Source organism: Esox lucius, chromosome 3, assembly GCF_011004845.1.
Source record: "Esox lucius isolate fEsoLuc1 chromosome 3, fEsoLuc1.pri, whole genome shotgun sequence".
In the NCBI taxonomy this organism is placed as follows: domain Eukaryota; kingdom Metazoa; phylum Chordata; class Actinopteri; order Esociformes; family Esocidae; genus Esox; species Esox lucius.
In genome coordinates, this window is record NC_047571.1 from 31,191,260 (window position 1) to 31,208,164 (window position 16,905).

General features: G+C 41.9%; 1 protein-coding gene across 1 annotated transcript; it reads left to right on the top strand.

The window, feature by feature from the left end:
• Window positions 1-10,434: 10,434 nt before the first annotated feature.
• ttc19 (tetratricopeptide repeat domain 19) lies at window positions 10,435-16,517 on the top strand. The gene is made up of 10 exons (XM_010895357.4): window positions 10,435-10,775; window positions 10,993-11,087; window positions 11,224-11,334; window positions 11,530-11,568; window positions 11,988-12,044; window positions 12,145-12,206; window positions 14,367-14,461; window positions 14,703-14,857; window positions 15,080-15,242; window positions 15,454-16,517. The coding sequence occupies exons 1-10, from the start codon at window positions 10,511-10,513 to the stop codon at window positions 15,639-15,641; spliced, it is 1,230 nt and encodes a 409-aa protein (XP_010893659.1). The 5' UTR covers window positions 10,435-10,510; the 3' UTR covers window positions 15,642-16,517.
• The last annotated feature ends 388 nt before the right edge of the window (window positions 16,518-16,905 follow it).

Below are 16,905 nucleotides of genomic sequence, written 5' to 3' on the forward strand. Positions count from 1 at the left end.
CCATCCATCTTCTAACCTCACCTATCTCCCAGTGTTTCAACACGTTTCTTTCAGTAAAGCATGAAAAGCACACAGAGATCCATTTTAAAAACAAAACAACGAAGCACCTGCTATGGGACTGAAGAATATCCAGATTTCCTCTGAAGAAGCTGAAGAGAACACGGCCGTCAACAAACAGGTTAAACAATAACACTGTTATTTAGAATCCCCTAGGCTTCATAAATATGGATTTAGAGTTTTGAAAGTGTGTTGGACTTAGAGTTTTGAAAGTTTGTTGGAATTAGTTCTAGGTAAATGGCTGTTGTTGTTGCTGGGCATCTCAAGCCAGGAATGTAAAGCTTCCCCGCAGCGATTCTTAGCAAGCCAGCTTTATTATTTCTCTCCCTTTATATGTAATCATTGGTTGTGTTTTTCTCTGGATAATGTCAAACCTGTTGAGCAACATGGAATGACCTCCTAGAATTGTTAACTCAGGGGCGAAAGGTGGTTGACGGAGAACCATTCACCAAACACCCCCTCACGATGTTGTGTGTGATAGTTGCCTTGGTAAAAGAGAATATTAAAAAAATAAATATAAATTTTCCTAAGAATTGGAACTTACATGTCTGAACACACCCTCAGAGAGTGTAATGGAGCCTGAAAGACTGCACAAACCTTGCAGTGACAAAAGTGGTAGGGTAGTGTAACACAATTCCTGGGTTTTCTCTTGAGGATTTTTGTGTAGCAGAATACCACCCTACGTTAGGAACTCGGTTACTCCTCTTTAAACCTCACCCCTCCCTCAGTATCAACTCTGTTCTAGTCACACATCTCCCATGCTCAGGGCTGAGGTGAATTCACAATTTTGAATAGTATTCAATTAAAACCACAAATTTCAACTGGTCACACCTGTGGCAAACTTTGAACATAATCACATTTTAATTGAAGGAAGCCAAATGCCATTCAAAGCAAGTCAACAGACAATTTAAAGCATTCATGTCATTAAAAAAACAGTATGTTACTTGTATGTTGCAAGTACTTCCCATGGGCAGAGCAAGTTTCTATTCTTTTCATTTACTCATATCTAAATGTGATAACGGTCATTCTGGGGAGATGCCGCAGGATGCTTGTTGAAGACTGGTACATTTCCCAAATGTCAGTTATTTGCAAATGCTGTGGCTCAAATGTCAGGTGCCATGCTTTACTAATAAAAAAAAAACATATTTATTTTGAGAAGAAAATCCTTCCCATAAAGATTTGAAGTTCCTAATTTGTGTTCCGCACGCCCCACCAGATTCCCACCTGCTCCGACACCACACATATATCCAGATCCCACAAAGACAACAGTTAATGCCAGGCTAGCAACCTTGTGTGTGAGAGAGAGTCATTTAATGTTTCTCACCAGGTGGGCACAGAGGATTGTCATGACTTAACATGACTATCGGTAATCACAGGGTCGTTTTCCTGACTCTGCATTCTGTAAACATCAATTCCCTTTGAGAGAGGCTTAGCGTGTGCTTAAAGTCCAGAATAGTTATGGAATGTGGTCATCCGTTTAATAAAATCTGTAACCTGGGAACAACACAGATTTGTTTTTCAGTTTGATGATAAATTCTTCTGCAAATGAAATAGAATAACCAGGGCTGAAAACCTGTCAGATTACATGAAGGGAGTTCTATGTCCAGGCTTGGGGCTTTTGTGGAATCTTCTGTAAGCAATAGTGTAAATGCTTCATTTGCCACTCAAGAAGCAAAAAGAGCGTAGAAATAAACACCTGCACTCTAAATAAAATACAAACTGTAAGAAAGTATTATACTAATAGTCACTAGCCGGTGCATTTAAACAATTTTAGAGATGTTTTGAAATCTTTTTTTACACAAGATAAAACAAGCCGTTGCTCAAAGCTCATCAAACTAATCTTAACTAATATACATTTAAATATGTAAACATATTAATATAAAAACTACACTTTTATTAGGTACACCACCTCACTGACAAAAATGAATCAGTCCTACTGACACTGAGTTACTTGGCTGTGGTTTGCTAAATAACACAGGTGGAATCCAGGCATTTAGTCACTGATCGATTGAACATTACAATGTAGTAAACCAAGCTACTTTCATTGTGCTCTTTTTTGCAAATGATCCGTTTCTAATGAGCTCAGGGGTACCTTTGATCTTTGTTTTCTAGAAACCTCGACTAGGTGTTCCCAGGAGGATTCAAATTGGCCAACGATGTTCTCTCCACAGGTTAACCTCCGTTCTTCTGCCATAAGCCTCCCCTACTGCTCTGGATGTAGTCTTTGGCTCAGATTTCGCCCCACAGGAAGCAAAGGTCCATAGCCCTTCTTGTGCTGACACGGACAAACACTACCACAGTCCACCTGGGAGAAAGGTCTGGTCAGACAGTGTACCAGAGCTAAGCAGAAACAAGTGGAAGGAAATTCTGTGGTTTGGATTTCAATGGGTTCCACCATGCTGGCTGCAGGGTACTCCAACCACACCACACAACTGGAAAAGTGTAACTTCACAAAGGCTTTGGATGACTTCTTTTAACTGTACAAACGGTTTACAGAACTGGTTATAACTGGAAAAGGGGTTTATATAACTGGTTATAACTGGACAAAGTTTACATAACCTGTTATAACTGGACAAAGTTTATATAACTGGTTATAACTGGACAAATTATTTAAATAATTGATTTATACTGGACAAAGGTTTTCGATAACTTGTTTAAACTGGACAAATGTTTTTTATAACTGGTTATAATGGGACTTAGGATTTAGATAACTTGTTTAATCTGGACAAAGGCTTTGGATAGCTTGTTTTAACAGGACAAAGGGCTTACATTACTGGTTATAACTGGACAAACTAAAGGTTTAGATAGTTTGATTACACTGGACAAAGGATTTATATAACTGGTTATAACTGGACAAAGGGTTTTCGAAAACCAGTTATAACTGGACAAAGACTTAAGTGACCAATTTATAACTGGATGAAAAAAACGGGTTCAGATAACTAGTAACACCCCGGCAAAGGCTGTGTACAACCAGTTATGACTGGCAAAGGGCTTCAGACAAAGGGTTTGGTCAATGGGCTATAACCGGACAGAGGGATCTGAAAAACTGCTCAAGATCAGACAAAGGCTTTGGATACCACAATTTTGCTCAAAAACTTGTTTTTATGCAGCTGTTGACATATTTTGGTGTCGGACAGCGAGCAAGCTTTACCCTGCCAAGTGTACGTGACGAAATGAACAAAGGTATTCCAGTCAGGATGTCTGGAACATTAGGTTATTTATAAAGGCCATTGACTTCAAAGGTTATTCTGTTTAAAGGCAGTTCACCACGGCACTGCAGGCCTCAGTCCAACACGGTGTGCTGTTGTTAGCCTGCGTGAACACCAGAGAATTCCTTCCGTAGAGATTCTGGGCGGGCGCAGAGTTCCCGATGGTGACACTCCCGGTCCGGTGGTGGCACGCCCAGATCCATGCACGTATGCAGCTCCCCGCCAGAAACCGGGGTTCAACGCCCGTCCACACCCTTTATCGCTGTGTCTTCACCTCATCTGTCTCCCTCCGATTCCCACCGTCAATAAAAGCCTTGCAATAAGAACATACAGTGAGGGGAAAAAATATATTTGATCCCCTGCTGATTTTGTACATTTGCCCACTGACAAAGAAATGATCAGTCTATAATTTTAATGGTGACAGAAAAACAGAAAAACAAGAATAATATCCAGAAAAATGCAGGTCAAAAATGGTTACAAATTGATTTGCATTTTAATGAGTGAAATGAGTATTTGACCCCTCTGCAAAAAATGCTTGGTTGCAAAACCCTTGTTGTCAATCACAGAGGTCAGATGTTTCTTGTAGTTGGCCACCAGGTTTGCATACATCTCAGGAGGGATTTTGTCCCACTCCTCTTTGCAGATCTTCTCCAAGTCATTCAGGTTTCGAGACTGACATTTGGCAACTCGAACCTTCAGCTGCCTCCATAGATTTTCTATGGGATTAAGGTCTGGAGACTGGCTAGGCCACTCCAGGACCTTAATGTGCTCCTTCTTGAGCCACTCCTTTGTTGCCTTGGCCGTGTGTTTTGGGTCATTGTCATGCTGGAATATCCATTCACGACCCATTTTCAATGCCCTGGCTGAGGGAAGGAGGTTCTCACCCAAGATTTGACGGTACAAGGCCCTGTCACACTTTCACCCCGTTCACCTCTGAATCATTCAGATGTTCATTGGCAAACTTTGAACGGGCCTGTACATGTGCTTTCTTGAGCAGGGGGACTTTGCTGGCGCTGCAGGATTTCAGTCCTTCACGGCGCAGTGTGCTACCAATTGTTTTCTTGGTGACTATGGTCCCAGCAGCCTTGAGATCATTGACAAGATCCTCCCATGTAGTTCTGGGCTGATTCCTCACCGTTCTCATGATCATTGCAACTCTCAAGGTGAGATCTTGCATGGAGCCCCAGACCGAGGGAGATTGACAGTTATTTTGTGTTTCTTCCATTTGTGAATAATCGCACCAACTGTTGTCACCTTCTTACCAAGCTGCTTGGTGATGGTCTTGTAGCCCATTTCAGCCTTGTGTAGGTCTACAATCTTTTCCCTGACATCCTTGGACAGCTCTGTGGTCTTGGCCATGGTGGAGAGTTTGGAATCTGTTTGATTGATTGCTTCTGTGTACAGGTGTCTTTTTTACCGGTAACAAACTCAAAAAAATTTTTTGGGTTATTCAGCCTCTCTCTGTTCAAATAAACCTACCATTAAAATTATAGACTGATCATTTCTTTGTCAGTGGGCAAATGTACAAAATCAGCAGGGGATCAAATGTGTTTTTCCCTCACTGTATAAATATAAGTAAGAAGAGAAGGACAGTGAGTGTCCACTCCCCTTTCTGTGCAGGAGCCCTACAGCGTCTGGAGTACCCTCTGAGGGGCCTCCTGCTCTATAACACGCACTTCTAAATGTTCGTCCATTCCTCCCTCTCAGAACGCTCACTTTTTCTTTGCACACACACACACACACACACACACACACACACGCCTCATCCCGCCTTTTCCTCCGAACGGTATCAACTTAGTCATCTTCAGCTGCCGCAACAGTAAGCTGTCAGTTTCCCAGAACAGATGACCTTATCACAGTCCCACCCTAGGGCCTGGGCTAACACCAATACACGGGGTTGTGGTCAAGACGAATAGAATGCAGTCAGTTCACAAAGTGAATTGAGATTACAATTCAGAGATTATCAAGCACTTCTCAATGTACTGAAAAGGAGAATTCCTTTATATCAAATAATTAATTGAAGTAACGGCCCTTGGTTACAATTCAGCTCCACTCTGGAACATTGCGTGTGCCTTCATTGGCATTCATTCACTCCATACACTCATTTTAAGCCTGAGGAAACAGTATGGGTGATCAGGGATGTAAAAGAGGGGTCCAAAGATGACTGGGATATAATGGGTCGTCGTTGGGAGACACGGAGGCAGGAGGAATAAAGAAATTACACTGAAGTAGATTCATGTTTCTTCTGCAAGCCCTCTATTGCATTAAAAAATGACTAACAGTAACCTATGTTACTGTTCCTGGCACATCCAGTGAAAAACAATAACACTTCCTCTTGAATAAGTACTTCCTCAATTTTTTTCATACTCAACAACATTCAGGTGTTTGCATTCTAATGATCAATAATTTCGGTTGCTTAGAAGACAGCTACGATAAGATCCATTTTGATATATGCGCTAAACAAAGCAACAGCCACCAAGTGTTTTATTATGTAACTGAGGTCCAGGCAACAGAGGATAGAGTTTCTGAGTGACCACGTGTGTAATAAACAGCACTCTATTCCCTATAAAGTGCACTATTTTTGATCTAGTTATGTGGCACGCTGAGGGTACTTTGACCAGCCTTATTTGCTTTTCACAGAGGCCTTGACACGAACTGTGAGGCAGGTGAGGCAGAGGAAGGAGGAAAACAACAGAAAAATATATTACACAAGTGAAATACACAGACTAGGCCAGCATAATAGCTTCCTTGTAGTTTCAAGCTTTCCTAGGCGTGCACAGTGGAACCACGAGGCAAACTACACCATGAAATTCCTACTCAACGGTGCACGTGAAGAAAAATGTACAATAGTGGCACTTTTAATACCAGCAGTATTAACGGGTATAGCAGAAAGGCAGCAGTGGCAGACATCATGGTGCTCTCAGGAAAGACATGAAATGTGTCTCGTTAGAGTTCACCCTGAGGAGGTTTTCGGATGATGCAACACTGGGCCGGGATTGTGTGGGCGAAGTCACGTCAAGGGCTTTTCAAACCCAGGGTGGGTTAAGTATCCGAAGTGGCCATGTAAAGAACTGATATGGTATCAGCAGCGTAACAGAGACTTTTTTAAGGCATGGTTCATGTACGCAAGTTTTGCTTAGTGCCATTGGTGTGTTTGTGCTGTCATTCACGAAAGTGTATTTTCTCAAATAAAGGGAATACGTCATTCCAAAATAAGTGTAATATACTGTAGATAACTCTGTTCAGTCTAGTGCACTTTCAACTAGAAACCATGAATACTATTAATCACTGCACCAAGGAGCTGAACCCTATATTAGCATAATTGGCTAGATCAATTACTAATAATTTAGTCCAGGAAATTGTTTTGTTTAAAGTGAAATTCCATTCTTGTAAATGTAAATAGAAAAGACATGTTTGAACACCATATGCCTTGAGCTAAAACACATTTGGGAAGAAATTGTTCATCATGCAACAGCACTAATATACAGCTCTGGAAAAAATTAAGAGACTATTGCACCTTTTTCTTTCTTGTTCAAAAAAGTCAAAAAGGAAAGTTATGAGTGAGGAACACAAGTGTTCAATTTGCAGTGGTCTCTTCATTTTAACCCTTCCGTTCCTCACTCAAAACCTTCCTTTTCAACTTTTTTGGAAAGGAAAGAAAAAGGTGCAGTGGTCTCTTAAATTTTTCCAGAGCTGTATTTGTCCAAATAAGTGTTGCTATTCTGAAAACTGTCTACTGTAGAAAATACAGCTACAGTTTACACCTGAAATATCTGGTGTGCAATCAATTGTCTTTAGAAGTGATATAATTATTTGAATGGAGTCCACCTGTGTGCAATGAAGGTGTTTCACATGATTTCAGATGATATACGCCTGTCTCTGGGATGTCCCACAAGTTGGTTAGTATAATTCCAAACAAAAACTCCAATCATGAAGATGAAGGAACATTCAAGATTAAGTAAGGTTCTTCAAAAGCACTGATCAGGGGTAGGATACAAAAACATTTCTAAGGCATTGAATATCCCCTGGAGCAAGGTAAAATCCATAAGAAATTGAAAGAATATGGCACAACTTTGAATCTGCCTAGAACAGGCTGTCCTCAAAATCTGAGTGAGAAGGGAATTAGTCAGGGAGACAACCAAGATACCTATTTCAATTCTAAATGAGTTACTCTCGTGCATGGCTGAGCTGGGAGACATTGTGCACACAGAAACTGTAGTCAGGGTTCTTCACAAATGTAGCTGTCATGAAAGAGTGGCAAAAAGAAAATCATTATTGAAAGAAACTCACATCAGATCTCAGATTGAGTATGCCAGGTGGCATGTTGAAGACTCTGAAACTAAGTGGTGAGACTAAAATACAGCTTTGGCCTTCTAAGTGCTATGTTTGGTGCAAGCTTAACAATTGAGAACAACATCCCTTATCTTGAGAACCCCATCCCAACTGTGAAGCATGGTGGTGGCAACATCATGCTATGGGGATGCTTCTCTGCATCAGGGCATGGCAAGCTTGTATAGAAAGAGGGCAAAATGGATGCAGCAAAATACAGAGATCCTGAAAGAAAACCTTCTGAAGTCTACAAAAAACCTGGGACTTTGGAAAATGAACATACATCCAAAGCTATACTGGAGTGTCTTAAAAACAAAAAGTAAATGTCCTGAAGTGGCTCATTCAATGTCTGGACCTGAACCCAGTTGAGAATATGTAGAAAGAGATAATAATTGCTCAACAAAGGTCCCCATCCAACTAGATGAGCTTGAGCAATTTTGGATAGAAGAATCGCAAACATTGCTGTCCAGACATGCAAAGCAGATAGTCTGGAGTCTAATCCAATCCAAATGGACTCATGGCTGTAATTTCTGCCAAAGGTGCATCTACCAAATATTGACTAACTGCGGTGAATACTTCTGCAATCAATTATATCCTGTATTGTATGTCTAATTATTTTAGAACAATCTGTAGATTTTATTTTTCACTTTGACATTATGAACATTTATGTATCAATCAGTGACAACAAAACTCGATTTCGTCCATTTTGATTTAATTTTGGAATGTGGAAAGTCCCAGTGGGGTTGAATACTTTTCAGAGCCACTGTATGTAACATGGCGTTAAAACCTATTTCACCAAGTGTTTTTAATTTCATTTGGGCATTCATATTCTTTATATGATAGAGAAAGTGGGGAAAGATATAGGAGCGAGTTTTACTGAAAGAGCAGTGGACCAGACATGAAACCCATGTTGCAGCAGTACAGAGGGATTGGCCTTGATCGCTTGATAACCCTAGGCCACCATTTTAGTTATTTCCCAAATGGCCAAGGCAGTGCTTTAGGTGGTGGTTTGATAGACAGGCAGTGTCTATCAAACTCTTTTGTCACCCAGTTTCTTTCAGGTGTGATGATTCCTGCGTAACTATGGCGCAAGATAGATAGGGTTTAGTTGTGATTAATTGACATTATAAATACATTTGCACAACAAGCATTTGAGGTCATTCAAATAGATCACAACAGTTGTTGGTTAAATAGCAAGCAAATTGTGCAATGCAAGCATGGACGTGACATGAGTTTCAACAACAAAGAAAAGTCTCTGTACGCGAACAAAGGGAAAACACTTTAAGATGCATCATCTAGTTTTCAATGTCCAAAAATTTACACAAAATAAAATAAAACTGTCAATGATTTTTTTTTTTACTGTCAAGGAGAGATCATATCGAATCCTGTTGGTACGACTTGGTGACCAAACTTGGTAATCACACTACCAAAGATTTGCGCTGAATCAAAAAAAGGTTGAATGAAATTCCTCAAGTCAATGACAACATTTCAAGCAAATAAGCACTGTGGTAGTGAACGACATAGGCAAGTCCAGTAAAAGAAATAAACTGTACTTTAATAGAAGACGTTCATTTGCAATCCATTTGCAGTGGCTCTTTTGTTGCAAAGACGGGACTACAGTGACAACTAGTGGTCACCATCCAATAATGCAAGTCCATGTGTGGTCATCAAATCACAATTTCAGTTAAGGTGTGTTTTTTTCTTATCATGGCAAATGTATGCATACTCTCGTGTCCAGACCAACTTTTTTTAAAGTAAGTTTGAGGGATAAAATATTTACCACGGGAAACGTGGCCTTCATGATTTTTTTATTTAGCAATTGCTAAATATTTAAATATCTCACACCCACAACCAACAGGTTGGGGCATTTCTTGTGTGATTTCAGTTTAGTTTCTCGAGTGTAATGTCTTTGACAACAGGGGCAAGTCTCGTGTAAGATTAGGATGCACTGGCCTGTAATTTCATGATACACCTCAGAATCGATAAATGTTAACAAAGTTCTTCAAAGATACAGAGCCCTCTAGGATTATTGGATCCCTTGTGAAAGATGAGTAAAAAACGTATATTAAAATTGACTGTTGTTCATCCGTTTAATGTTATGAGAGAAATCTAACATTTGATTAAGGAAAAAACACATTCTTAATCAAAAAATACTTGTGTCACGAAGGGTATGTTCTAGATTTGAGTGGTGGTGAGTGTCAGGTTAATTGAGAAAATACATTTTGATTTATCTGCGTGCTTCTCTCTGACGCTCATACTCACTCTCCATGCTAATAAGACTTTTAATGCGTACGCTTTTTTCTCGTGTGAATCGTTGTATGGCCCCAAACATACAAATAATATATTGGTAGAATATGTTACTTCTACGGATGGGCCTGAAAAGGTGGTCATTATCGACATAAGATTTGACACATTCTTTGCACTGTAATTATTTGTTCCATGCGTGAAAACGTTTTGCATTCATTTTTTAAGGATCTGGTGAATAAGCGTTTACTGCACACATGACAAATGAAAGGTTTCTTCCCTGTGTAACCCCTAATGGGCCTCTCTAAAAAGGATCCACAACATATTTGGTAAAAAAAAAAAAATATTATCTCGTGTTTGCTTTTTACCTTTCGTATATTCTCTGATCTCTTTTAAAACCCAATACACTTAATTCCCTGTAAAATAAATAACATCCGGTTTTATTGACCTTCAAAATAAAGGACTTATATTTATATCCATATTTATATCCATATATATATGAAAACGAATAAAAGAACGGTATAAATTCCAACGAATGGTACAACTTTATTTTACGACCGTATTGTATTGTTTAACATGCATGTTGTCTTGTGGAATCAACTGTCATTTGATTTCCGGAAGTGACGATTTTGGTCGGGAACCAAAACCTACTTAATTTCGCTGTATTAAAAATGGCGCTACCCACTGTCAGTCGTGTAGTTTTTGCAAATAAGCGTGAAATAAAACACTGCATTTCAAAGGGATTACGCAACTTGTCTTTAAGTAGTCAAATTCATGAGAGCACCCAGTTAATGCAATGCCTGAAAACTGCGACTTGTCAATCGAATGCTGTGCATACTATTGTGAACAGAAGGTCACAGCTGTCTTACAGCTGCGAAAGCAATCAGGGTGGAAAAAGCCGTAGTAACTGGACTAATGTAATGTGGAGTGTAATTGGTAAGTTCGTTATTGTCATACTAGATTTTTTTACTATACTTATAGCGACTGTTTTATTTTGACATTAAATTATACATATAGAAGTTCTGTGCTTGAGAACGTCTTGTCAACGTATGCTGCTTTTGCAACAATTTAGAAGAATACAAATACAATATAAATCTTCCTTTAAAAATAACTGCATGGCGGTTTTATGAAATGTATTGCTTTCTCTCCTTAGCGTTCTCCTTCTTCGGCAAAGCAGAGGAAGAGGACACCCGAACTGAAGCCCAAAAAAAGGAAGATGAGATCATTTTACTTTTGAAAAGGGCCAAGGTAGATGGAGGCAATTTGTTGATCCAGCATCTACACACAATCTTAATCTAAACAAAAGTGGCATTCCAAAATAAAATATGCGATCTTGTTAACCAGAGTGTTGTGTCACTAACCCAGTATGTGTGATCTGTTCCAGCTCAGTATGATGCGTGGGCAACTGCATGGAGCCAGCGGGTTCCTCCACCAGGCCATTGCCCTGGCCCATCAGACCCACAATAACCAAGCCATCATCTACACCTACAGCCTGGTGAAAGAGCATTTACAAAACTAACACGTACAGGCAATTCATTAAGCCGACATTCTTATCCGGAGGGTTTTACAGTTAACGCGGCAACTAACGAGTTGCACGACAGTAACAGTCGTGCAACTCGTTAGTAGTAAGTACATTCCACCCAATGAGGTAGCTGGGAGCAAAGTCTAACTCGTTCCTGTGTTTCTACAGATGGCAAACCTTGCCTATGTCCAAGGTCAGTTGGATAATGTGAGTAAACGTTGTGAACCTTACTAGACTCTTCAGTGAATCTGCTGTACCACTTTTGTGATCTATTTCAAAGCTACACTCAGTAATGTGTCAGTGTTGCTCTCAGCGGGGTATTGATGCCTGTAAGCTTCATGTGAGGATGACACTGGCCATTTGTTTCATTGTTGGTATAATGGCAACAATGCACCTCCAAGGTTTGTGCTATATGGCCATTATACCACAGCTAACTGCTGTTTCCAGACCTTCTGCATTGTGTCGTGCATAAGAACAACACTTAGCCGTCCTATATTGTCCATATTCCACACCCCCACGTGCCTCATTGCATAATTGAAGAGGCCATTGCTCAGAGGTCAACATAGACAGTGTCTTTTAATGTTTTGTGTTTACCTGAGCGTGAACTCTATACTCTGGTCCACCAGGCAGAGAAACTTTTCAAAGCAGCCATGAGCTTCATGTTGTCTGGAGGAACGCCACAGGTGAGTGTTGGTCTGCGTCCCAAGTGGTACCGGAGGTTGCAGTGAGCGGTACACTTGTTCAGACACTCAATGTCTTATTTTTCCTTCTCCCAATTTAAAGGATGATAATGGAGTCATTGAGATGTCTTTGAAGCTTGCTACGATATATGCTGGCCAGAACAAGTAAGTGGACATCACAAATTTATGTCTTTGTGTGGGTTTCACTAAACTATTTCAGATCTTAAATATTGATTATAATAAAATAAAAACATTTATTGCATCAAATTACCTTTTTTAAATAATTTTAAACAAACTCGCTCTGGGTAGGAGCCAGCCAGCTCAGTCAATGAAGTGGGCACCGTACACAGGGTTGGCAGGAGGTCCATGAAGTGCATATTTACATTATACGTGTGAAAATATTAATATGCATGCTCAGAATGTTATTTTGATCAATGTAGATCACACATTTGATGCCAAGTGGGGCTGACAGCCGGTAGCCCCACTACAGCGTCATTTCATATTTCAGACCTGATTGTCTGTCTGGTGCCAACATTAGTCGGCAAGAAGAGCGAGGAGGGTAGATTGTCTTAGCTAGCTTGTTAGTTTCACAAACGCCAGATAAATTGAGATAACCCTTAATTTGGAAGAGAAACTTGAAGTGAAGTGACTTGGTGCCCATCAGCCACGGGATATTGTCATCACTCAAACTGCTGGTAAAAGTAACCACAGGTTTAAAAATGTGTGGAAAATGTGAAACCGCACTGTTGGGGCACGACGAGTAAGTGAATCCTGGAATATTCAGATGCATTTTCGAGACTGTGTGAGGGCAATTTGAGACTTCAAAGGCTCTATGTCACTCAGCCCATCTTCAAAGGGACATCTAGCACTGTGCAAGTGGATGAGACATCATTTGTTGCCATACAGGCAGGTGAGACAACTGATGTCTCCTATAAATCACAAATGGTGGTTGTTGCGATACAAGTTGCCTGACAATACAGTGACAGAGAGGTTTTTAGAGTTTACCCACATGCCCAGTTTGTTCACTGCTATGCTCACCAGCTGAACCTGATCTTGCAGCAACTGTGTTCAGCAAGGATGAGCATCCTGAAGGTCTTTTGCCACCTTTTTCTCTGGCGCTCCAAAACATGTTGCGGCACTTCCAAGGCCACCCGCTGTATGAACTGTCAATGCAGTTTGGGAAAACCGCCCTGCGCTGCTCCTGCATATGGAGGGAATATGCACACAACCAGGATGGGATGAGGCCACCATAAGTGAGGATTTTTTGTTTGCTTCCTTATGCCAGAAGTTGATGTTTTTTACAACAGTGTGCAAAAACGGAGCATCGATGCATCTGGGATTAGCAGTGCGCTCACCCGTTTCATGGACAATGTACAGAATATGTGGAAGCAAACTGATGAATGGGCTGCCACCGTTCATGATGGAACAGACGAGTCAGGCTGACGAGTAACCAACACAGCGCCGGTGATGAAGGAGGCATGCGACACAGTCATCTCCCAGGTGGAGCAGAGGTTTTCACAAAGTGACCACCTGATCACTGCCAAGCTGAATGACAGCTCACTCTTCCCACAATTTGTCTTGTCATTCCCTACATCTGAGTTTGACTGTGCGGTGAAACTATAGCCTCTAGGAAATGAGGAAAAGTTTAAGTTTGAGCTGACCACTCTGTACCGCCACACTGAGCTTCACACTAGTAAGACGGCCCTGTCCCTGTTAAGATCCATCCATGAGAACAACCTAGAGGAGGCGTTTGCTGAGACCGTCACACTGCTGAAAATTATTATTTATTAACACCTATGACGACATCCAAGTCAGAGAGGAACTTTTCCACCTTGAAGAGGGTAAAAACCTTCACTTGCAATACCATGGGACAGCCATGACTCAACGCATTGGCCATGTTGTCCATCGAAAGCCAGCTGATACCGTTAAACGCTACAGGGTTGGCGTACCAAATGTTGTTATACATTTGCATTGTATTTTAAAGAACCATTCTGTCTTGTATTCCTGTGTCATTAGAGACCATACACCCATTTCCTGCTCTTAAATTCATAAATAACGAATTGAAAACCATTTCAAATGTATTGGTTTGTTAATATTCTGAAAAATACTTTAATTGTTTGCAATATTCTATGACTAGTTATATAAATAATATTGTTATGATATGACCGTTTTTTACAAACCTGTTGCATACTGCCTTTTTCAGCAGAGAGACCTTTCTGCAGCTGGTTATAATTCGTTGGTAGTATAGTGTTGTCATATGATCACAAACCACCCCCGGGTTTATGAAGTGTGAACCTGACTCTTTTATTTGGATCTTTTTCTCAGGAGTGAGTTGGCAGAAACTGGCTTCCAATTTTGCACTGAATCCCTCGAATCCAAGTTGGAGAAATTCCAGGAGCTTCCGGCTGAGGAACAGTCAGGTATGTCCCAGTGGACTGGAAGCCTTTACTTTCACTCCTTTAGTCCAGCCCCTGCCAGTGACCACTCTTCCCTTTGCATAATGCAGCCACAACCATGCTTGAATTAGCGTGCCATTTCGTCCCCCGCGGGGTGCACACACTAAAAACCGGCCTTGGATGGAGTCTGCCCTACTGTGGCGTACCTTCTGCCTGGCTTTGCGTTTGCTCTGACAGCGTCCCTCTTGTCTCTCGGGCTCCTCAGAGGAGCTGAGGAAGGAGACCAGGCTCCTGCTCGGCCTGACCCTGGACTCCCACGCCCGCTACATGGCCGCCACTCACCGGCTGAGCCGGGCGGCGCTGGATTACCGGCGAGCCTTGCAGATCTGCCAGGAGGAACAGGGAGAGACTCACCCTCAGGTGCCAGTGGTTGGACGTCTAGTCATTCCCTTGTCCTTATTTTTTCATTTTCATCACAGAACGGTGGAAGGCAGAAGGAGACAGAAGAACGCACACTAACCAACGTCAGATGACCACTGTTTCTTTGGTGTTTTCTATTGCTGAGATGAAGATCAGCGGTTCCCCTGCTGTGGTGCCAGAAGCCGTTGACTGCTGAGTCATGTTCTTCTTCGTGTCTTGCAGTCCCTGGTGCTGCTGAGTGACCTGGCCACAATTCTGGACCTGCAGGGTCGCCACGATGAGGCTCTGCCCTTGGTGAAACAGGCGGTGGAGTTGAGCCGGGAGGCCGGACACCCGGACCAGCATGTGCTTCTGGGAAACATGGCGGGTGTCCTAATGCACAATGGTGAGTGGAGCTGAACACGAGGAACAGGGTCTTCACGTGAGTTTGTTGGACGTCACGAAAGGTTTATGGCATTGCACGTTGGTCTAATGGCACGGGTCAGTTTGACGTTTCTTACTGGAGAACAGACTTTCATTCAGTTTGTTTTTCTCAATTTGTGCCCCTTTTTGCCCTTCTCCCCTCCCCTCCCCCTGATGGGCTCCTCCTGGTCCAGGCCTGTTTGAGGAGTCTGTGAAACTGTACGAGGAGGCCCTGGTTCTGGCCCAGTCCGTAGGAGACGAGGAAGCTGTAGAGCAGATCCAGGAGGGGTTGAAGGAGGTGGCAAACAGGAGGAAAGCACAGGAGGCGGAGGCGCAAGCAGCCAAGACTGAGACCGAAGACTCCAAGAGTGGCACCAATTGATGAATCGGATCTTTAAAGTGACCCCCAGCCGTCTCCCTGACTGACCTTTTACCTTGTCTGTGTGCACATCTCATTGGACAGAGAGCAGCTGGATGGGTTGGTGTTACTGTGTAGGAAACATGGCACATAAAAGGGGTATTCAGCTTTCCTCAGGGAGGTCCAGAGACTGCTGTGCTCTTCTACCTGTTTCCCAGGTCTAAATCAGTCCATGATTAGAGGGGAATGTTTGAGGTGGGGGGGGGGGGGGGCAATGGAACAGGCTTCAGGGTCTGGAGTGTGATATACTACGCTGTAACTCCGAAAGAGAATGAGAAGTGCAAAAACCCATCCGTTCCAAAATGTCTTAGAAGCAGTCTTAGAATTCTAATAAAAAAGTGTTTAAAATATCTTGGAATGGGCATGCAACAACCTCGTCCACAGAAGTCTGTGATGTTTTTGTCTTCACTGTGTGGAATCTCCCTCCTTTAATGTGGCGTCCGTTTTGTCGTCGGCCTATTTTCAAGACGGAAGGGTAAAGTCTCCGGGATGGAGGAGGACTCCGTCCTGTCAGAGGAAAGTTGTCGACGTGTGTTGCGCTAGAATACTTTATGGTCACATTTGAGCAGGCTCTTGCACTGTTTATTAGGGTCATAGTTGACAGTGCAGTGCACCATTGTGTCGACACTGTGCCACGGTTGGAAATCCAGCCTGAACAGTGTCCTAGCAATGGCATGTCGTCAAACTGTAAGTTAAACCGTACAGGACTGGAAAGTGACATAGGACTTAACAAGCGGCTCGAAGAGTGAAGTGCAATATTCAGAATGTCTGCTTTTCCCTTGGTGTGACATTGAGTTAATAATAATAATAATAATAAAAGACAACCTCCTGTAAATGTAACTCTGTCCATTTGTTCCTGTTTACGCAGCAGCAGTGTGTACACACCAGAGACGGGTTCAGACAGCCGGTCGACCTCAGGCCACAGAACGCCCAGGGTTTTGTGTCGAATGAATCCACCGAGGCTCTAAGAAAGTGTTGCCCTAAGATGTTTCAGTCAATGTTAAGACTTTCACCATGAAAATATTTTAAGAAACATTGGAAAGCTTTATGACATTTATTTGGCTTCCGTGCTTTAAACAGAATACAATACAGGACACACAAATGTTTATCTTGATAAAATAACACAATGGGTCAGGTACCACTGATAATTTGTCAAGATATCAAATAAGTTTATGGTCATCTTGCTTCCTATTCTCACAGTGAACTACACATTTCTCATAGACCCCAG